The sequence below is a fragment of the Bufo bufo genome, chromosome 3, assembly GCF_905171765.1.
Source record: "Bufo bufo chromosome 3, aBufBuf1.1, whole genome shotgun sequence".
Classification (NCBI taxonomy): Eukaryota; Metazoa; Chordata; class Amphibia; order Anura; family Bufonidae; genus Bufo; species Bufo bufo.
Genome location: NC_053391.1, coordinates 262,827,111 through 262,851,406, shown reverse-complemented (window position 1 = coordinate 262,851,406; position 24,296 = coordinate 262,827,111). Strand labels below are relative to the sequence as shown.

At 42.5% G+C, this 24,296-nt stretch overlaps 1 protein-coding gene across 1 annotated transcript in view; it reads right to left on the bottom strand.

Moving 5' to 3' along the window:
• The window catches only part of ATP2B4 (ATPase plasma membrane Ca2+ transporting 4), a 228,982-nt gene that overhangs the window by 42,488 nt on the left and 162,198 nt on the right, over nt 1-24,296 (bottom strand). The window contains 3 exon segments of the mRNA XM_040424121.1: nt 4,684-4,791; nt 13,175-13,386; nt 16,151-16,364. Coding sequence (XP_040280055.1) covers nt 4,684-4,791; nt 13,175-13,386; nt 16,151-16,364 — 534 coding nt within the window.

Sequence of the window (24,296 nt, the reverse complement as noted above, 5' to 3'; positions counted from 1 at the left end):
TATATCGATAGCGAAGCGGGGAGACTTGTGGCTGGAGGACCCCAGGTTTAGATTAGAGGCATGCTGTAATTTGTGTCGCTGCGGACTGAGCCAAATGTACACATTGTGATCAAAACAAAACAAAAACTCCCCTTATATATAATTTACTTACAGTTCTGAAGACTCAGGGGTGCTGACAGGCTTGGCCTCAGGGGTGCTGACAGGCTTGGCCTCAGGGGTGCTGACAGGCTTGGCCTCAGGGGTGCTGACAGGCTTGGCCTCAGGGGTGCTGACAGGCTTGGCCTCAGGGGTGCTGACAGGCTTGGCCTCAGGGGTGCTGACAGGCTTGGCCGAGCAGAAGGAGTGGGACTGTGAGGCCTTTTTTCTCCAAGCTGCTCCGGATCAGTGCTCTAGGCAGCTGGGCTCAGGGCTGGAAGTGGGCACCGCACAATAAGAAAAAAATATTTTTCATTACACCTCAGGTCAGACCAATCAGACCCCCAATGTTAAGACCCCAATAAGACCTCAGATCAGAACCCAATATGAATGACCAACAATCAGACCTCAGATAAGAGCCCCATGCCTCATAGCAGCCCCCAGTGCCTCTCCATCAGCCCCCCAGTGCCTCTCCATCAGCCCCCAGTCCTCTATATCAGCCCCCAGAGCCTCTCCATTAGCCGCCCAGTGCCTGTTACCAGCCCCCAGGGCCCCATTCACTAGCGCCCAGTGCTCCCTCCACCAGCCTCCAGTTAGTGCCTCTCCATTCAGCCTATACGCCTTTAGTATAAAATATAAAAAATAAAAAAAACACTTACCTCTCCTGCTCCTGGATGCAGACGCTCCTCTTCTACTGCTGTAGGCTGCGCACGGAGTGACGTCACAGAGCGACTCACTCGGCTCCTGTGCGCAGCCCTCACAGCCGACAGCCGAGGACCAGGAAGGCGGCGGTGAGCAGGGGCGTAGCTATAGGCTCATGGGCCCTGGTACAAGAGTTCAATTTGGGCCCCCCCCCCTACCCTCAATACTGTTTCCTAACACCACCAGACCCCTGCACGCCCACCATGCCCAAAAGCAGAACTAAAATCTCACAGAGAAAATACATTTTAATCCAATAAGTGCATAATAATATAGAGGATAAGGATGCCATCTAAAAGTAGTACATTTTTATTTTTTTTGAAAAGTAGGCACTGTCTGTGGCAGCATAGTGACTTTGTGTTACAGGGGGGCTGTCCTCGCTGCCAAAGAATCTCCCCCTGCCACTTGATTGACAGGGACGGATATCTCGCCGTACCAGGACAATTGCACGCCTGCGCTGCTGCTCTGAGTAGTGGCGCATGTGCTCAGATTTAGAGGCTCAGCTGGAACAGAGACTGTGCATTCACTGCAACCCAGAAGTAGCAGCACATGTACTCTGCTCTTCTACCATTGTAGCAGCAGTGCAGGAGGGAGACTTTAAGGGCCCCACAACATGTCCAGAGACTCCAGCCTCCAGCCCTATCAGTCAAGAGGCAGGGACAGATGAGATTCCTCATCTGCAGCAGCCAGCAGGGACAGTCTGGGGGTGGGGGTTAGTTTATCACGCCGCCAGTTAATACATCCCTGATGTATTAACTGACCAATAACATGGAGATCCCAGTGCCAGCTGCCTTGCTGGTGGACGATTGGCATATACTTCTGCTGTGCCCACAGCAGAAGTATATGCCAATCGTCCACCAGCAAGGCAGCTGGCACTGGGATCTCCATGTTATTGGTCAGTTAATACATCAGGGACCCCCTGGCATGGGGCCTGGGCATAGCCAAGTGCAAACTGGGTGATCCATAGGCAGGACCGGGTGGCTGCCCTCATCCACCAGCCCGTCCCTAATGCCAGTCAATACCCCCTTAGGAAATCTCTCATCAGATGTGAGAGCAGCAGCGATCGATCAGCCAGGATTAATGTGCACAGTGGGAGGCCTCCCTTAGGCAAGTGACAAACTGCCCCCCTCATTCTTAGGCAAGTGACAAACTCAGCTCTGCTACATCTACAATGAGCAACTACAACAAATGTAATGCCAAACTGCAGTTCCTCTATGTGATGCCTTGGATAGCTTCCACTGGACCAACAGGCTGTGGGTCCAGTGGAAGCTATCCAAGGCATCACAATCACATAGAGGAACTGCAGTTTGGCATTACATTTGTTGTAGTTGCTCATTGTAGATGTAGCAGAGCTGGGTTTGTCACTTGCCTAAGATTGAGGAGGGGGGGGGGGGGCAGTTTGTCACTTGCCTAAGGCCAGGGTAAGGGGGGCCTCCCAACCCAGGCTGTGCACATTAATCCTGGCTGATCGATCGCTTCTGGCCTGCTGCTGTGCTGCCTGCAGTCACATCTGATGAGAGTACTGACTGAGATTTGTTTCCTAAAGGAGGGTATTGACTGGTCTGGGGCGGCTGGGCTTAAGTTATCACTATGTCACCGCCACCAGCGCTCCCACCAGGCGGGTTAGGGCCCCCGGACTCACTCAGGGACAGTCACAGACACTTAGACTGGTCTGGACCGGACCACCAGGACCCCGGTCCGGTCGGATGGTCCAGCCACGCTCACCTCAGCAGACAGTAAGGCAGTCGCACTCGTTGCAGGCTCAGGATAGGAGGAGGGGAGCTCTCAGTCATGAGAGGAGTCAGACAGTGAGTCACTCGCAGTCGCAGCCAGCACCGCTGCACACAGCTTCCTCTTCTTCCGACCTCAACTGAAGCCCCTCCCTCCTCACTTAGCCTGCCCTGCACAGTGCGCGTCACGCAGGGCCTCGCCTCCGCTCCGCCTCCTGTAAATCTGATTTCACTCAGCTATATCAGCTGCGGGCCGCGTTCTCCTGGCTTGAGGCTGAAAGGGAACGGCGTTCCTGCAATGAAAAAAGTGCAGGAACGCCGTTCCCACGCGTTCCCCCTCGACTCTACCACTGGTTTTACGGATAACTTTACAACTCAGGCAAAATAGCCTCCCCAATAATCATGTTCAGGAAATAACATAAAAAATCTACAGTTAGAAAATAAAAATATATCTGGTTTTAAGTGGCAGATAACATTTTTGGTGACACATTTCTTTTAAAGGGGTTGTCCAGGTTCAGAGCTGAACCCGGACATCCCTCCATTTTCACCCCGGCAGCCCCCCTGACATGAGCATCTGAGCAGTTCATGCTCCGATGCTCTCCTTTGCCCTGCGCTAAATTGCACAGGGCAAAGGCATTTTTAAGAGTGACGTACCGGGGCTCTTCATGGGGCAGACAGGAACCCCGGTGACGTCACCGGCACTGATGGGCGGGATTTAGCTCTGCCCTAGCCAGTAAAACGGCTAGGGCAGAGCTAAAGCCCGTCCATCAGTGCCGGTGACGTCACCGGGGTTCCTGTCTGCCCCATGAAGAGCCCCGGTACGTCACTCCTAAAAATGCCTTTGCCCTGTGCAATTTAGCGCAGGGCACGGGAGCGCATCGGAGCATGAGATGCTCCAATGCTAGGCTCAGGGAGGCTGCCAGGGTGAAAATAAGGGTATGTCCGGGTTCAGCTCTGAACCCGGACAACCCTTTAATCTGGACCAAATCACATGCTTCATTTGCTAAAATGCAGTCTCAAGCTTTCAAGAAAGCCTCCACCATGCTTCACGGTTTCCTGCAGACATTCATTATTGTACCACTCTCCAGCCCTTCAGTGAACAAACTGGCTTATGTAACAGTAATATAATTAAAATTTTGGCTCATCAGTCCAGGTCACCTGCTGCGATTTTTCTGCAACCCAGTTCCTAACTTTTTGTGCAAAGTTGAGTAGCTTGGCCTTGTTTCCACATAGACAGTATGGCTTTTTGGCAATTTTTCCATGATGACTTTAGGCTTTAGACATCAGGCTTCTCCAAACAGTAGACTGGTGTATCTGTATGGGACTACAGGAAGAGACAGAAGGATTTGAGCAAGCCTACATCCACAGAAGATCTGTGATTAGTTCTCCAAGATGTGTGGAAAAACCTTCCTGCCGAGGTCCTACAAAACTTTGCAAGTATGACTTAGAAGATTTGATTCTGTGTTTAAGGCAAAGGGTGGTCACACCAAATATTGATTTAATTAAAGGGTTATTCCCATCACGCTGTTTCATACTTACCTGCTCCCGGCGCGCTGTCCACTTCCTGGTTTCGGCAGGGGGCGGGCTCCATCTTGATTGAAGTCTTCTCCTGGCCGGGCCGCACGCTGGACTGAACGCGCACCCCGCCGCGCATGCGCCCTGGTGACTTCTTCCTGGCAAGTATACTATACTGGCCAGGAAGAAATCAACATAGCGCATGCGCGGCGTCGGCATGCGCTTTCGGGACTGCGCGTGGCCGGCCGGGAGAAATGAAGAAGTCGTCTGAGCAAGCGCGGCCACCGCGATTCTGGAGAAGAGTGGTGGCCGTAACCAGGGGAGACGGAAGACAACAGTCAGGTAAGTATATGTTCATTTTCTTCTAAGGGGTGGGAATTAGTTAATTAAATATATTTAGAAAAATGATCACTGTTGAATCATTAACAGATTTAACAGTGATCATTAAGATGGGAATACCCCTTTAACATTTTTCTTTTTTCTTCATTCACATTTTGTTAATTGATATAAAGCATTTTTTCAAACCTGTCTAAAACTTTTGCATAGTACTGTATCTCTGTATAAAAATGACACCTTTATATAGCAATAGATATAAGAAACATACCTGGCCCCACAACAGCTCACTAAGTCCAATAAAGATGCACCAGAACCACTGTGATAAAGTTAAGCCAGAGCAACTGAATGGTTTGCCTCCAAACTCCACAATCACAATCTGACAATGATAAAAAATAATAATAATAATAATATTATAGGTCAATTTAAAGTTATTTGTGACATCTATTAGAACTAGTAAGAATTTAAAGGGCACCTGTCAGCAGATTTGTACCTATGAAACTGGCTGCCCTGTTGTATGTGCTCTTGGCATCTGTGTTGGTCCCATGTTCATATGTGCCTGCATTGCTGGGAAAATTATGGTCAGCCAGTTTCATAGGCACAAATCTGCTGACAGATGCCCGTCAAAGGGGTTATCTGGTTTCAGGAGGAAACTGGACAACATGAGATACCACCTGATATAAAGAAGTGATCATCAATTACCTGGCAAATCCCGCACTGCTGCTCTGGTTCTCCCAGCCAGGATCTGCAGTGGTGATGTCACGTTAACAATATGTGACCAATGCAGCCAATCATTGGCCTCTGTGGAGCACCAAAGAGGCCAGTGACTGCATGGGTCATATGTTGTCGACAAGACATAACCCCTACAGCCAGGTAAACAGATGAGGATCTGCCGGTTAAGTAATGATCACTCTACTGCAGATGAATCCCTTGGGTTGTCTGGTTTCTTCCTGAAACTGAACAAACACTTTAAGAACTACTGATTTTCTTCCCATTTTTTACTGACCATATATAAATTAAATACACTAGAATATATAATACATTCATGGGAGTGAGTGGTGCCTATGGTCATATATTTTTATTGAAATGTTATATTTTCCTAAGATACACTGCTGTATATTCACAAGGCTTTGTTGGTGTAGTGTTTAACCACTTAAGGACCACAGGTTTATACCCCTCTAAAGACCAGGCCCTTTTTTACAAATCGGCACTACACTACTTTCACCGTTTATTGCTCGGTCATGCAACTTACCACCCAAATGAATTTTACCTCCTTTTCTTCTCACTAATAGAGCTTTCATTTGGTGGTATTTCATTGCTGCTGACATTTTTACTTTTTTTGTTATTAATCGAAATTTAACGATTTTTTTGCAAAAAAATGACATTTTTCACTTTCAGTTGTAAAATTTTGCAAAAAAAACGAGATCCATATAGAAATTTTGCTCTAAATTTATAGTTCTACATGTCTTTGATAAAAAAAAAATGTTTGGGTAAAAAAAAAATGGTTTGGGTAAAAGTTATAGCGTTTACAAACTATGGTACAAAAATGTGAATTTCCGCTTTTTGAAGCAGCTCTGACTTTCTGAGCACCTGTCATGTTTCCTGAGGTTCTACAAGGGCCAGACAGTACAAACACCCCACAAATGACCCCATTTCGGAAAGTACACACCCTAAGGTATTCGCTGATGGGCATAGTGAGTTCATAGAACTTTTTATTTTTTGTCACAAGTTAGCGGAAAATGATGATTTTTTTTTTTTTTTTTTTTTTCTTACAAAGTCTCATATTCCACTAACTTGTGACAAAAAATAAAAACTTCTATGAACTCACTATGCCCATCACGAAATACCTTGGGGTCTCTTCTTTCCAAAATGGGGTCACTTGTGGGGTAGTTATACTGCCCTGGCATTCTAGGGGCCCAAATGTGTGGTAAGGAGTTTGAAATCAAATTCTGTAAAAAATGACCTGTGAAATCCGAAAGGTGCTCTTTGGAATATGGGCCCCTTTGCCCACCTAGGCTGCAAAAAAGTGTCACACATCTGGTATCTCTGTATTCAGGAGAAGTTGAGGAATGTGTTTTGGGGTGTCTTTTTACATATACCCATGCTGGGTGGGATAAATATCTTGGTCAAATGCCAACTTTGTATAAAAAAATGGGAAAAGTTGTCTTTTGCCAAGATATTTCTCTCACCCAGCATGGGTATATGTAAAATGACACCCCAAAACACATTCCCCACCTTCTCCTGAGTACGGCAATACCAGATGTGTGACACTTTTTTGCAGCCTAGGTGGGCAAAGGGGCCCATATTCCAAAGAGCACCTTTCGGATTTCACAGGTCATTTGTTACAGAATTTGATTTCAAACTCCTTACCACACATTCGGGCCCCTAGAATGCCAGGGCAGTATAACTACCCCACAAGTGACCCCATTTTGGAAAGAAGAGACCCCAAGGTATTCGCTGATGGGCATAGTGAGTTCATGGAAGTTTTTATTTTTTGTCACAAGTTAGTGGAATATGAGACTTTGTATGAAAAAATAAATAAATAAATAAATAAAAATTTTCCACTAACTTGTGACAAAAAATAAAAAATTCTAGGAACTCGCCATGCCCCTCACGGAATACCTTGGGGTGTCTTCTTTCCAAAATGGGGTCACTTGTTGGGTAGTTATACTGCCCTGGCATTTTCCAGGGGCCCTAATGTGTGGTAAGTAGGTAAATGACCTGTGAAATCCTAAAGGTGCTCTTTGGAATGTGGGCCCCTTTGCCCACCTAGGCTGCAAAAAAGTGTCACACATCGGGTATCGCCGTATTCAGGAGAAGTTGGGGAATGTGTTTTGGGGTGTCATTTTACATATACCCATGCTGGGTGAGAGAAATATCTTGGCAAAAGACAACTTTTCCCATTTTTTTATACAAAGTTGGCATTTGACCAAGATATTTCTCTCACCCAGCATGGGTATATGTAAAATGACACCCCAAAACACATTCCCCAACTTCTCCTGAGTACGGCGATACCAGATGTGTGACACTTTTTTGCAGCCTAGATGCGCAAAGGTGCCCAAATTCCTTTTAGGAGGGCATTTTTAGACATTTGGATACCAGACTTCTTCTCACGCTTTGGGGCCCCTAGAATGCCAGGGCAGTATAAATACCCCACATGTGACCCCATTTTGGAAAGAAGACACCCCAAGGTATTCAATGAGGGGCATGGCGAGTTCATAGAAATTTTTTTTTTTTGGCACAAGTTAGCGGAAATTGATATTTTTAATTTTTTTCTCACAAAGTCTCCCGTTCCGCTAACTTGGGACAAAAATTTCAATCTTTCAAGGACTCAATATGCCCCTCACGGAATACCTGGGGGTGTCTTCTTTCCGAAATGGGGTCACATGTGGGGTATTTATACTGCCCTGGCATTCTAGGGGCCCTAAAGCGTGAGAAGAAGTCTGGAATATAAATGTCTAAAAAATTTTACGCATTTGGTTTCCGTGAGGGGTATGGTGAGTTCATGTGAGATTTTATTTTTTGACACAAGTTAGTGGAATATGAGACTTTGTAAGAAAAAAATAATAATAATTCCGCTAACTTGGGCCAAAAAAATGTCTGAATGGAGCCTTACAGGGGGGTGATCAATGACAGGGGGGTGATCAATGACAGGGGGGTGATCAATGACAGGGGGGGGTGATCAATGACAGGGGGGGTGATCAATGACAGGGGGGGTGATCAGGGAGTCTATATGGGGTGATCACCACAGTCATTGATCACGCCCCTGTAAGGCTTCATTCAGACGTCCGGATGCGTTTTGCGGATCCGATCCATCTATCAGTGCATCCGTAAAAATCATGCGGACATCTGAATGGAGCTTTACAGGGGGGTAATCAATGACAGGGGGGTGATCAGGGAGTCTATATAGTGTGATCACCACAGTCATTGATCATGCCCCTGTAAGGCTTCATTCAGACGTCCGGATGCGTTTTGCGGATCCGATCCATCTATCAGTGGATCCGTAAAAATCATGCGGACGTCTGAATGGAGCTTTACAGGGGGGTAATCAATGACAGGGGGGTAATCAATGACAGGGGGGTGATCAGGGAGTCTATATGGGGTGATCACCACAGTCATTGATCACGCCCCTGTAAGGCTTCATTCAGACGTCCGGATGCGTTTTGCGGATCCGATCCATCTATCAGTGCATCCGTAAAAATCATGCGGACATCTGAATGGAGCTTTACAGGGGGGTAATCAATGACAGGGGGGTGATCAGGGAGTCTATATGGTGTGATCACCACAGTCATTGATCATGCCCCTGTAAGGCTTCATTCAGACGTCCGGATGCGTTTCGTGGATCCGATCAATCTATCAGTGGATCCGTAAAAATCATGCGGACGTCTGAATGGAGCTTTACAGGGGGGTAATCAATGACAGGGGGGTAATCAATGACAGGGGGGTGATCAGGGAGTCTATATGGGGTGATCACCACAGTCATTGATCACGCCCCTGTAAGGCTTCATTCAGACGTCCGGATGCGTTTTGCGGATCCGATCCATCTATCAGTGCATCCGTAAAAATCATGCGGACATCTGAATGGAGCTTTACAGGGGGGTAATCACCACAGTCATTGATCATGCCCCTGTAAGGCTTCATTCAGACGTCCGGATGCGTTTTGCGGATCCGATCCATCTATCAGTGCATCCGTAAAAATCATGCGGACATCTGAATGGAGCTTTACAGGGGGGTGATCAGGGAGTCTATATGGGGTGATCACCACAGTCATTGATCATGCCCCTGTAAGGCTTCATTCAGACGTCCGGATGCGTTTTGCGGATCGGATCCATCTATCAGTGCATCCGTAAAAATCATGCGGACATCTGAATGGAGCTTTACAGGGGGGTGATCAGGGAGTCTATATGGGGTGATCACCACAGTCATTGATCATGCCCCTGTAAGGCTTCATTCAGACGTCCGGATGCGTTTTGCGGATCGGATCCATCTATCAGTGCATCCGTAAAAATCATGCGGACGTCTGAATGGAGCTTTACAGGGGGGTGATCAATGACAGGGGTGTAATCAATGACAGGGGGGTGATCAGGGAGTCTATATGGGGTGATCACCACAGTCATTGATCACGCCCCTGTAAGGCTTCATTCAGACGTCCGGATGCGTTTTGCGGATCCGATCCATCTATCAGTGGATCCGTAAAAATCATGCGGACGTCTGAATGGAGCTTTACAGGGGGGTAATCAATGACAGGGGGGTAATCAATGACAGGGGGGTAATCAGGGAGTCTATATGGGGTGATCAGGGGCTAATAAGGGGTTAATAAGTGACGGGGGGGGGGGGGTGTAGTGTAGTGTAGTGGTGCTTGGTGCTACTTTACTGAGCTACCTGTGTCCTCTGGTGGTCGATCCAAACAAAGGGGACCACCAGAGGACCAGGTAGCAGGTATATTAGACGCTGTTATCAAAACAGCGTCTAATATACCTGTTAGGGGTTAAAAAAAACACATCTCCAGCCTGCCAGCGAACGATCGCCGCTGGCAGGCTGGAGATCAACTCTCTTACCTTCCGTTCCTGTGAGCGCGCGCGCCTGTGTGCGCGCGTTCACAGGAAATCTCGGCTCACGCGAGATGACGCCTATTGGCGTTAGTGTGACCTGGGAGCGCCGCAGAAATGACGCCTTTCGGCGTTAGCGTGGCGGGAAGTGGTTAATAATGTTAATGTTTAATGTAATGCTTTCCATATTACAGGGCAGGTCACTTCTATTTTATCTATAGTGATGTTTGTAGAATTGATTTTACTTGCAATTTTACATTGTTTATTACAAAATAAAATAGACCTATGTTTCAAGCAAAATAAAACATAATGGCCCTGATTTATCATGCTTTCACTGTAGAATTCTGGGTTTTTGCAACTTTTTGAACTAACTTGTGCAAACATTTTGAGTTTTGAAATGTGGGTGGAACACAAAAAGTGTTAGGTTTAAATAGCTTCTGTCAACAGGAACATAGTTATTAAACTGGCTGACCTTAGACATATGCTAATGGCAGCTGAAGCCTACAGTCTGTCTATTCTATCTGCCTCTATTTTTGAGAAAAATTAACTTATTTTATGCAAATGAGCCTCATCATATTAATTGCCAGGGCCCTGCAGTGTCCACGTCATCCTTCCTGGCCCTGTCAATCAACATGCAACATGATGAGTGCACGGCTAGAGGAGGCAGAACAGACTCTCTAAGAGTAGGGGCAATACTTCCATTGCTCCTAGATGCTCATTTGCATAAAATAAAAGTTGATTTTTCAAAAAACCAAAGCAAATACAAAGGGACAAAGACTGTTAGCTTCAGCTCATATTAGCACGTCTGCTAGTTTAATAACGATGTAAGCCCTTTAAAGTGTAACTGTATTTTTAATGTATAGGGGCAGTGATTATAATTACCATTTTTGTAATATACTTTAAATATTGAAATTGTACATGTCTATCATAGCCCTGAAGTGGCCCATTAGCAGCATTCCCAGTCTTCTATTTATTGAACTGTGGAGACGCTCTTCAGGCCGACTGCTGCTGCCCTCACTGTCTCTTTCCTATCCTAATTGGTAACAGGTTGGGTGACACTCCAAATGGGTAGATACGTAGGTATCAGGAGACGGTTCCCAGGCCGAGTTGCAATGGAAAAATTAAAACTCCTGTACTCCACTAGATTGCTTTAAGTGTTATATTTGGTCCTGGTGTGTTGGGCTCTGTGGCCCTGGTCGGCGCACGGTTTAAACCGGGCAGCAGCCCTATAGGAATGGCGCCATCTGCTACCAGCTGTGGGTACTTTACCCTACTTTCAATTCTCTACACAATGTGGCTCATCCAGTGTTCTGAAGAAGGCTAAATGCTGAAAACGTTCAGTACATTCCATTTGAACTGGAAATCAGCATGTTAAATAAAATACAACACTTAAAGCAATCTAGTTGAGTACAGGAGTTTTAATATTTCCTATCCTATATAGCCCTAAAACTGTTAACGAAATTATGGTGTAATTGCATTTTTTCCCAATTCCACTACATTTGGAATTTTTTTCCTCAGCTTTCCACTACATCGTATGCAACATAAAATTTATTTATGGCTCTAGGAAGGCAGGGAGTAAAAATGAAAATTGGTCAAGTCCTTAAGGAGTTAATATGGGTTTATGTTTTACGTTATATATATTTTTCTATATAAAGTGGCTGATCTAAACAGGGTGTTTTAAATGCACAAGAATCATTAAAGTGGGTCGGGTTGTAAAAATCTGGCTCTTCTACAGACTGATTTTTTAACCACTTGCCGTCACGGTAACGCCGATGGGCGTCCGGACGGCAGTGCTCTCAGTGACGCCCTCAGTGACGCCTATTGGCGTCATCTCGCGAGACCTGAGATTTCCTGTGAACGCGCGCTCACAGGATTGTGCAGAAGACAAGTTTAACTACAGCCTGCCAGCGCTGATCATTGGCTGGCAGGCTGTAGATTTTTAAAAGGACCAATCAAATAGTTATATCAGACGCTATTTTGTAAATCGCGTCTGATATACCTGCTACCTGCTTCTCTGGTGGTCCCTTTTGCTTGGATCGACCACCAGAGGACACAGGCAGCTCTGTAAGTAGCACCAAGCACCACACACACATTACACCCCCCCCTGTCACTTATTAACCCCTGATCACCCCATATAGACTACCTGATCACCCCCCTGTCATTGATCACCCCCCTGTAAGGGTCCCTTATCACCGCCAGTTAGTTAGCTACATGTTAGGTAGTTCGCGCCCCAGCCCACCGCAGTCACTGATTAGCGTCATCGCTGTCGCTAATCAGCATTAGTACTATATAATGTCTGTAAGTGATCAAGACTGATCGCAATCAGATCTATATCAGTACATTAGGGTCACCTTAGGCTCTACAAAAAACGCAAGTGGCATTTTCCGCTAACTTGTGAAAAAAAATTAAATCATACATAAACTCACCATGACCCTCTGCGAATACTTTGGGGTGTCTTCTTTCTAAAATGGGGTCATTTTGGGGGTATTTATACTATCCTGGCATTCATGACAGGTGCTCAGAAAGTCAGAGCTGCTTCAAAATGCGGAAATTCACATTTTTGTACCATAGTTTGTAAACGCTATAACTTTTGCACAAACCAATAAATATACACTTATTGGATTTTTTTTTTTATCAAAGACATGTAGCACAATAAATTCTGACACAAACTTGTATAGAAATGTAATTATATTTGAACAATTTTACCAGAAAAAGTTAAAAATACACTTTTTTTGAGAAAATTGCGGTCTATTTTGATTAATATCAGAAAAACGAAAAATCTCAGCAGCAATCAAATACCACCAAAAGAAAGCTGCATTTGTGAGAAGAAAAGGAGGTAAAATTCATTTGGGTGCCTGACCGAGCAATAAGCCGTTAAATTTGTGAAGTGCCTATTTGTAAAAAAGGGCCTGGTCACTAGGGGGGTATAAACCTGTGGTTAAAGCCTATGTTTGATGACATTTTCTAGTATAACAATATTAACAAAATATACAGAAGAAAACACAACTTTCAACACTGAATAATAAGATTAAAAAAAGACTTCCCCACTAGTCTAAATAATACTAATATAAGCCATTATTACAATAAACTCACACAGTGACATTGACCGATTACATATAAGGCGACCATGTCAAATTCCATATAAAATGACAGTAAATAAATACATTTGAAATGTTATAATGGCGTTTTAGATTTTTTGTGAGACTCAAATACCTGTGCTGCAAAAGTCCCCACGACAACTGCACAAAATATAGGGTTTCGGAAGATGTTCTCAAAAACATTACGTTCTCCGTGGATTTTCCGGGCGTTGATCTCATTAAAAAGTTGCATCAAAACAAATGTGTTGAAAACAATAGTGTAATGTTCTGAAGGAGGGGAATGCAGGGGTACATTTCTCCCACTGTCAATGTCAAAAAATTTCTCTCCTGTGAAAAAGGAACATCTCATTCATTCTTTTCAATACAAAGAAACTGAAAACTACAAAATGCATACTTAAAGCCCATCTCCTCATTCATTTTTCCTACACAGCTTGATATATATTGTAACAGGGTTATATCATCTTCATAAATAGTGTTGACAGAATTCTGGCATATTATGTTTTACTACTGTGACTGGTAACTCTGCTGCATTTGCATAAACCTGCATAAGAGGTACAGTCATAATGCATTAACTAGATGCCATAACTCACCAAGTGTGACTGTTAACACTGCTGAATCTGTAGAACATTCTAATTTTTCATTCAATTGAGTTGTGTGAGAACTTTAATTGTGGGACAAGCTTTTTTACTGGTACCATTTTGGGCTACATACTACTTTTTCCATCACTTCGCTCTACTTTTTGGGAATCAGCAATTTTGGAAAATTATTAATTTTTTGAATCTAGTAGTCCCATAAAGGAACCTTAATGTACAATCCTTTGATCAGTTGCATAATACACCGTACTACTTACGTAGTTCAGTGTATTATGTCTGCCTGGCAGAGCCTAATAAGCTGTACTTGCCATCCCATCCCATTAAAGCAGCTGTTTTATGCAATCTAAAGGCAGCATGTTCTAGAGCAGGAAATGCTGGAGCAAATCCAGATTCTGGGAAAAGATTCAAGTGGTTGTACAAAATTTGAAAAACATGGCTGCTTTCCTCCAGAAACAGCTCTACTGAAGTCAATGTGGCTGAGCTGCAATACCATGCATAACCTACGGAAAGGTGTGGTTCTGTTTTGGAGAATGCAGTCAAGGCTTTTCTAATCCCTTTTAGTAAAACTTGGAACTTATACATTTAAATCTCTGTTAGAGGGCTTCCATAGTCAGTACAACAAAAGGGGTTACAATGGAACCCCCTGCCTGGATCCATTCCCTCTGTCTAAAGTAGGGGGAAATTCTCCATTGTTCTTCATTTTAGCTGAGACTTCTTTATAGGGCCATGGTCTTATCTATAAAGTGTAAATGCAAGCTAAAGTTTCATAACGTCATCTGTCAGCCAGCTGACAAGAAGGATAAGGCATTTTCTGTGTCTTTTATAAGAAGGGATGGTGGAAATTTTTTGTTTTGTTTAGCGTATTGGATATTTATAATTTTTGCTGCCTTTAGCTTCTCTACCAGTGATAAAGCAGACTTGCTTGGGATTGGCCATACTGGGATGGACTACTTTGGAATTCAAGTAGTTACTAAAATAGACATGTACAGAGAGGGGACAGGTCTTCGTTAACTCTTCACAATGCTTGACTGCTTTTTAAAATTAGGTCAGCAATAATGCCAGCATGTATGCAACAGGTTTCCTTTAAAATGTCTGCCCTGGAATTCTACTATAAACTGGTGTCCGATAACAAGCTAGTAAAAATAAGGCACTTCCCCAAGTTAAAGGAGTTATACAGGTTCAGAGCTGAACCCAGACATGTCCCCATTTTCACCCCTCCGGCCCCTCTGACATGAGCATCGGAGCGTTTCATGCTCCAATGCTCTCCCTTGCCCTGAGCTGGATCAAGCAGGGCAAGGGCTGTTTGTTTATATTTTTACACTGCCAGGCGGAGGCTTAGCAGTTTTACAGGTTAGGGCAGCGCTAAAGCCCGCCCATTAGTGCCGGTGACGTCACCAGGCTCACCGCTAGGCGGAAGCGTCTGCCCTGCTTTCCCCATGGAGAGCCCAGTACGTCACTGGATCTCCAAAAAAAAGCCTTTGCCGATTAATTTCATGCTGGGGGGCTGCCTGGGCGAAAATGATGATATGTCCAGGTTCAGCTCTGAACTCTGACAGCCCCTGTAATGGACGAACAAACTGTAATTTGCTTTTAAAGGGGTTATATCACCTTGCTGTTACTAAGGTGACATGAGACAGTCTAAACCACCTCCTGGCCGGGAAACAGCAGAGTGCTTCAGTAGCTCTCACTGCAGTGCATGAGAGGTATGGAAACCATGCAACACAACAAGCTATTATGTTCGGAGAGAAACAACATAGCTTGTTGTGCTACGCCGTTTCAGAAGCTCACATGTACCGCAATGAGAGCTACTGAAACAGGCCTGGAAGTAGTCTGGACTGTGTCTCATCTCACCTTTGTAACGGCGAGATGATGCAACCCCTTTAATGGCAAATTGAATTATTACTTTGGCTAAAGAAACTGGATATTAAGATATTTTATAAACTGAGATAAACTGATCATTTCAAACTAATTTATCTATATCTTAGAGCCTTATTAGAGTTAAATTGCAAGAAATCTTAAAGGACACATTTTGCATGTACTAAGATGGAGCTGTAATAACAGCACTGTATTTTTAACTCTGCAATATTACAGTAGTTTTGTGAAGAATTTAATTTGTGACAAACCTTCTGAATTATCATGGTCACAATACTGGGGCAGATTTAAAAGAAAAAATGCCTTTACAGCAACCAACTAATTGCAGCTTTTGTTTTTCTAGAGCAACTACACCAAATGAAAGCTGTGCTGTGATTGGTTACTATAGGCATTAAACAGCTTTTACACAGTTTTATATATTCTCCAACCATGCCTCTTTAGTTCTAAGGTTCCAAGAGGCACAATTATTTGAGTTTAGAGGCACAATTATTTGAGTTTATGAATATATAGCCAGAATAACTTTATATGGCTTAATTTATGATAAAATCTTTAGCAACCAGACAATGTATTCCCCATGTAATATACATAAAATAGGTTACTTTCTGCAAAGAGAACACAATTCTGACCTGCAAAGAGCAGAGTAAAGATGATAGTCAACTGATAGACAGCGTGTCCTAAAATGTTTTTCATCATAGTACGCGAGATGAGTGGCTTGTTACGACCATATGGTCTACGTAGAAGAAGCGATTCTGTTGGAGGCTCTGTGGCAAGTGCAAGGGATGCAAATGTATCCATGATCAAGTTCACCCAAAGCATCTGCACAGCTTTCAGTGGAGAGTCCTGAATTAAAAAAAAAAATAAGGCAATTAATAGCAGCTAATAATCCAGGAAAGACTAAAAACAATATAGAAGTATTGAGAAAAAAAAAATAAGAGGTACAAACAAAGCATCACAGAAATGTCTGCATCAGGATTATCATTCAGAAAGAAGACTAAGAACTCTCAGGCGTGAACAATTTGAGGGGGGTTTATCTGGCATAAAGCCAGTGGCACACTGGTATTAATAATCTCTATTTATATGGAACCAATATATTTGACACTGCTCTACAATTGGGGAACTAAAACAAAATAACAATTAAATGAATACGCAATGAAGTAAAAATACAGCAGCCCCTTGCACATAATAGGTTTATCTAAATAAAATGTTAGTAGAAACACAATAGGTACACAGAGCTACTTTTTGTCCAGGGGACCAGCTGCTTGTGTTAACAAAGAGAATATATTGTTACGGGCAGTGGGTGTGGAACCACTGTGCAAACCAACTGGTTTGAATTTGGGCTTGATCTAATGGTGTTATCCTGGCGGTTCCCTGGTATTCACCATTTAACCCCTATACCGGAAGCAGACACGTATGCACACAGGACTGCGACCATGAAACACCATTGTAACATATATAAACCAGTAATCTGACTCAACATGGTTATAAAATGAGGGATGCAACAATGGTAGAAAGGGTGCAAAGATGGGCTACAAAAACGGTGGAACACCTCAAAGTTCCTTTTAAACAAGCTGATGCCAAACACCAGTCGGCACACATTTAACACCTTCAGGACCCTGCCATTTTTCACCTTAAGGACCAGGCCATTTTTTGCAAATCTGACGTGTCACTTTATGTGGTAATAACTTTAAAACGCTTTTACTTATCCAAGTAATTCTGAGATTGGTTTCTCGTCACATCTTGTACTTCATGACAGTGGTAAATTTGAGTCAAAATATTATATTTTTATTTATAAAAAAAATACCAAATTTACCAAAAATTTAGAAAAATTAGCAATTTTCAAAATTTCTATTTCTCTGCTTTTAAAACTGATGGTGATTCCTCCTAAAATAGTTATTACTTTACATTCCCCATATGTCTACTTCATGTTTGGATCATTTTGTAAATTACATTTTCTTTTTAGAAGGCTTAGAAGTTTAGAAGCAAATCTTGAAATTTTTCAGAAAACTTCCAAAACCCACTTTTTAAGGCCCAGTTCAGGTCTGAAGTCATTTTCTGAGGCTTACATAATAGAAACCACCCATAAATGGCCCATTTTAGAAACTACACCTCTCAAGGTATTCAAAAATGATTTTACAAACTTTCTTAACCCTTTAGGTGTTCCACAAGAATGAAAGGAATATGTAGATGAAATTTCAGAATTTCACTTTTTTGGCAGATTTTACATTTTAATAGATTTTTTCCAGTAACAAAGCAAGGGTTAACAGCCTAAAAAAACTCAATATTAATTGCCTTGATTCTGTAGTTTATAGAAACACCCCATATGTGGTCGTAAACTGCTGTATGGGTACACGTCATGGCGCAGAAGGAAAGAAACGCCATACGGTTTTTGGAGGGCAGATTTCACTGGGATAATTTTAAGTTGCCATGTCACATTTGAAGATCCCCTGATGCACCCCCTACAGTAGAAACTCCAAAAAAAGACCGCATTTTTGAAAATACGGGATAAGGTGGCAGTTTTGTTGGTACTATTTTAGGGTACATATGATTTTTGGTTGCTCTATATTACACTTTTTATGAGGCAAGGTAACAAAAAATAGCTGTTTTGGCACAGTTTTTATTTTTTGTTATTTACAATGTTCATCTGACAGTTTAGATCATGTGGTATTTTTATAGAACAGGTTGTTACGGACGCGACAATACCAAATAAGACTGCTTTTTTGGTTGTTTGTTACATAATTAAGCATTTTTGAAAATTCTCTTTGTGTCTCATTCTGAGAGCCATAGTTTTTTTTTGGGTGATTGTCCTAGGTAGGGGCTCATTTTTTTTGGTATGAGATGACTGCTTTATTGGTAGTATTTTAGGGTACATATGACTTTTTGATCGCTTGGTATTACACTTTGTGATGTAAGGTGACAAAAAAATGGCTTTTTTGACACAGTTTATATTTTAATTTTTTTGACGGTGTTCACCTGAGGGATTAGGTCATGTGATATCTTTATACAGCAGGTCCTTACGAACGTGGCAATACCTAATATGTATACTTTTTTTTAATTTTTTTATTTAAGTTTTACAAAATAATGTTTTAGTGTCCCCATAGACTGAGAGCCATAGTTTTTGGGCAATACTCTTATTAGGTAGGGGCTAAAAAAAAAAAATTCGGTATGAGATGACAGTTTGATTGGTACTACTTTAGGGTGCATATGACTTTTTGATCGCTCGGTGTTGCACTTTTAGTAGGACAATTTTTTTTTTTTTAGCACAGGTTTTATTTTATTTTTTGGACGGTGTTCATCTGAGGGGTTAGGTCATGTGATATTTTTATAGAGCCGGTCGATACGGACGCAGCGATACCTAATAGGTCTACTTTATTTTGGGAAAAGGACGCTTTTTTTTTTTTTTTATACTTCAAACTTTTACTTTTTTTTGTAAAACTTTCTTTTTTTAACTTTCTTTTTTCACTTTATTTTTCATCCCACTCTGGGACTTCAACTTTCTGGGGTCTGATCTCCTTTACAATGCATTACAATACTTCTGTAAAGTAATGCATTGGCTGTAAGTGTATTACACACTGTAATACACTTACAGACTGCTTCCTGTAAGATCCAGGGGGCTAAATCTCACGGAAGGCAGCCACTATGCCTAAGGAAGACATCGGCCTGCCTTCCCTGACATAGGGTCCCTGTCACAGCAGCGGCTGACCGCAGCAGTGCGAGGGTTAATGCGCTGGCATCTGTGTTTTCACTGATGCCGGTGCATACAGCAGGGGTCTGACTATCAGTTAATGCCGGACCCCTGCCCCTGATCGGGCGGGCGCAGCTCCAGCACCTGCCCGATCAGCCTGTCAAATATGTATGGCACTGGTCCTTAAATCACGTCCACCAGTGCCGTACATGTACAGCGCGGGTCCTTAAGGGGTTGATGTGCCCCTGAAAAGGGCATGAACAACAGTTACCGTTCTTTGTCCCTTATTAATCCCGTTTTATATCCTGTTTTCCCTGAATTTGCAGGCCTAGGCCCAAGGAGAAGAAATTTATTTTTGTGTAAGGGTCTCATCTATAACAGGTCACCTTATTGATACAGGTATTTGTGAAGTACCCCATATTAATTTATCTAGTAAATGAATAATCCATATATTAAATATTTGTAGAGTACTGTTACATCTTCTGTTTGTTTGTTGAGTGATCAGCCGCACCTTTACACAGGCTAATTATCAGGAAAAAGCATTGGTAGAAAGGTTCATGCTCAATAATTAGCCTGATCCACAGCCAGTTTAAAAGAGACACTAAAGATAACATTTGTCAAGAACAAGAACTTACATTGTAAAGCCTAGAGGAGGGAAAGGGGCAACTTGACTGAATCCTTTAATTCTTTCCCTGCCAAGGATACATCCTGCAGGGTGGCATTTCGGTAGCCAAGGATGTATCTCATACTTCCTTGCTACCACTGACTAGATCTCAGGCTGGTTTTAGAGCGGATAATTTAAGCTTTTAAACAAGACTTGGATTGTATTGCTAGCTTCGATATAGCCAGAGATACAGCAATTAAAAATGGGTTGCAGGGAGAACTGAATATACCTGCAACTCTCACTACTGACCACATTTCTAAAGGCTGTATTTATTGTTATATGGGAGCTAGCACTGTACTACCAGTCTTGTTTTTAAAGTTTAGCTTTGAAGGGGTTGGGCACTTTCTAGCTACTTGTGACCAATGTGCAAGTAAGATGACTATATGGTACTTTCTAATATAGACTATGTTGATATTCTGTGTTGTTTGCTATATTTCATAAGCCATGTATCCTTGTTAGACAAATCTTCTGTGTTGTCCGCATAGAGGTCATGTCCATTAGATGGCCGCTGATAGACGGTCATCCATTCTAACACACTCATCTGCATTAAACTCCCAACTGTACAACTGCAGTTGGCAGCAGCAGTATATCTGAGTGGAGGAGACATCACATGGAGGTGATTTGCCTGGTCACATGACCCTTCATCAGCAGCGATTTTATAGACAACACCTCTTACGGGAAAGCACAAAAGACTTGGTAAACAAGGAAGTACACCTTATGAAATATAGAAAAGGGCACGGCATTTCAAAAAAGGCTATATTAGTAAGTACCATATATTTATCTTAAAGGGGTTGATCACATTCTGCTTACTGTTGTGTCTGTAAGATAAGACCTGCCTCATATCTCTAGCTGCTTAGCAGCCTGCAAAATGGCAGATTAACGCAGCTATGATATCTGTCAACATGGGTGGGGGTAATGGGAGATGTGCTGCAGGGAGGACAGAATTAGAGCCTCACCTGCTTTTATAACTGCACATAACCTCAGGGGGAGGTCATGCATACTTGCTCTCTGATTGTAACATAAGGGGGGGATCTTTTCTTTATTGGAAAAGGAGTAAGAAGATTTGAGTTTGCTTAGCTAATTGCCCCTCTGGTGCTTAGTCTACTGATGCCATGAACCAGACAGTTACCAGCATCTGGATCAAAGTTGCACCAAATGCATGCACTACACACAAAACTTCTATAACATTTACAGATTACATAGATCCTAGCATGCCCGTAACTGACCTTTAAGCCTCTTGTATGCAACCATTATGGTTTCAGTTTTCAATCAGATCCGTATCTGTATTATTTTTTGCATCTGAGTGAATTCAGTTTTTCATTAATCCGTTTTTTGTGTATAGACTTTAATGGGTGGCTCGGATCAGTGAAAACGGACATGCTCTAAAAATATTGGACTGGATACACGGATCAGTTAAAATAACTGTAATGTACATTATGCCATTGAAACGTATTGCTTCTATTGCTATCCAAGTGACATCAGTCATAAAAACGGATGCCGCTAAGAAACAACAAAACTATCGTGTGCAAGGGGCCTTATCGGTAAAGAATCAGTCTGCATATTTGACTGTATCCGCTAAAGTAATAGGGATAACAATTACTACTAAACAGGAATATCGAATACATTTCTGATAATAATGTAATACAAGGGCGTTTTAGTGCCCATATTATGGTCCCAAACTTGACCCTCCCACTATTTACCAGAACCATAGTAATGAAGCTATAAACTCATTTTCTGAGGAACCACAGGGGGTTCAGGTGTTGTATGGGAGCAAAAAATCATCTGCAATATACCCATCTGAAAGCGAACTTAGTTAATGCATAATATTAGAACGTAAATTTAAACCTATATCTATCCAAACAGAAAACTATAAAAGGAAGTAACATAAAAGCAATAATATAGTGAAGTGGAGATATCTGTAAACAGATCCAGTTGTGTATGGGCTTTATAAAAAATTAAAATAAAATAAAACTGAGGGTCCATAAGTACTGCTCAGAGAACTCTGCCCCTTCAGCTTTCATGGGCTTTGCTTAGCTTTCCAAGCATGTGGAGTACAGATTCATAGAAAGTTTGAGGGATCTGTAATGTACATTCAGAAACTAGAGCAGAGCCAATGAAAGTCAAACGGGCAGATCATACTGGGCAGCATATTTAGTTACCCTTAAAACTGGAAGTTAAAGGGATTCTGTCACCAGGATTAACGATATAGCGATATTTATATGTGTTGTAATATGGGGGAAGATCACTCCAATAAACCAGGTGCATGAGCCAGCCCAGGGTTAAAGAAAACAGATGTTTATTTTCCAAAACGAAAATAGGTACAGCTTCCAGCAGCCAAGGTCCAAACAAACCCAACTTAAAGTCCGCTTAGTTCAGTACAACATAATCAATAGAACAGTCCGTTCAAAAATAAAGGTATTTTTACCCTGGGTTCTTTTTAGTCCGTGGTAGATTCCAGTCGGCTTTCCTGCCAAACTTTCCACATGTCCTCAGTTTCCAGCTCTGTTCACAGCCAGCCACAGCAGTGTGTCCACCACACCACACACTCCACACCACCCCCTCACTCACTTCCTTTTCCTCTTATCAGGATAGTGAGTTAACCCTGTGGGTACCGGATCCTAGGTAGTGCTTTCTTAAAGGCACCACAACTCAAATAATGGTGATACATATCTGTCACGGAGGACCCAACCTTGGCGTCCTCTACAGTCTCCATTAGTCTCCATACAGTGTTTACAATGAGCCCACTGTTTATGCTCTCTGTGTGTTAGATTCTTATAAAAACCAATCTTATTAATATGTAAATTACCTCTGTCAGGAGCCCAAGGGGTTGTCCCACGATATGTTGGAGCCCAGCCGCGCCCATCGAAGCGGAGCCCAGCACCGCCTACCACTTAATTTATTCACTCCACTATCCCTGACGTCAGTCCTTCTCAGTGCTGTAATCTTGTGCAGAGGGAGACGGCACATGCGCAGTTGACTCATCGAAGCCGGTGGCAGTAGTCCGCACGGGCGCAGACTACAGTGTCCACTTCGCCTGCGCAAGATTACGTCACTGAGAAGGGATAGTGGAGTGAATAAATTAAGTGGTAGGCAGTGCTGGGCTCCGGATCGATGGGCGCGGCTGGGCTCCAACATATCGTGGGACAACCCCTTGGGCTCCTGACAGAGGTAATTTACATATCAATAAGATAGTTTTTTTTAATAAGAATCTAACACACAGAGAGCATAAACAGTGGGATCATTTTAAACACTGCATGGAGACTAATGGGCACATATAAATATCGCTATATCGTTAATCCTGGTGAAAGAATCCCTTTAACCCCTTAAGGACCGGGCTCATTTTCACCTTAAGGACCAGGCCATTTTTTGGAAATCTGACCAGTGTCACTTTAAGTGCTAATAACTTTAAAACGCTTTGACTTATCCAGGCCATTCTGAGATTGTTTTTTCGTCACATATTGTACTTCATGACACTGGTAAAATGAAGTCAAAAAAATTATTTTTTTTGCACAAAAAAATACCTAATTTACCAAAAATTTGGAAAAATTTTCAAATTTCAAAGTTTCAGTTTCTCTACTTCTGTAATACATAGTAATACCCCAAAAAATTGTGATGACTTTACATTCCCCATATGTCTACTTCATGCTTGAATTGTTTTGGGAATGATATTTTATTTTTTGGGGATGTTATAAGGCTTAGAAGTTTAGAAGCAAATCTTGAAATTTTTCCGAAATTTACAAAAACTCAATTTTTAGGGACCAGTTCAGGTTTGAAGTCACTTTGCGAGGCTTACATAATAGAAACCACCCAAAAATGACCCCATCTAAGAAACTACACCCCTCAAGGTATTCAAAACTGATTTTGCATACATTGTTAACCCTTTAGGTGTTGCACAAGAGTTATTGGCAAATGGGGAGGAAATTTGAGAATTTGATTTTTTTGTCTAATTTTTCATTTTAACCCATTTTTTCCACTAACAAAGCAAGGGTTAACAGCCAAACAAGACTGTATCTTTATTGCCCTGACTCTGCTGTTTACAGAAACACCCAATATGTGGCCGTAAACTACTGTACGGCCTCACAGCGGGGCGTAGAGTGAAAGGTGCGCCGTTTGGTTTTTGGAAGGCTGATTTTTATGGACTGGTTTATTTACACCATGTCCCATTTGAAGCCCCCTGATGCACCCCTAGAGGAGAAACTCCCTAAAAGTGACCCCATCTAATAAACTACACCCCTCAAGGTATTCAAAACTGATTTTACATACGTCGTTAACACTTTAGGTGTTGCACAAGAGTTATTGGCAAATGGAGATGAAATTTGAGAATTTCATTTTTTTGCCTAATTTTCAATTTTAACCCATTTTTTTCACTAACAAAGCAAGGGTTAACAGCCAAACAAAACTGTATCTTTATTGCCCTGACTCTGCT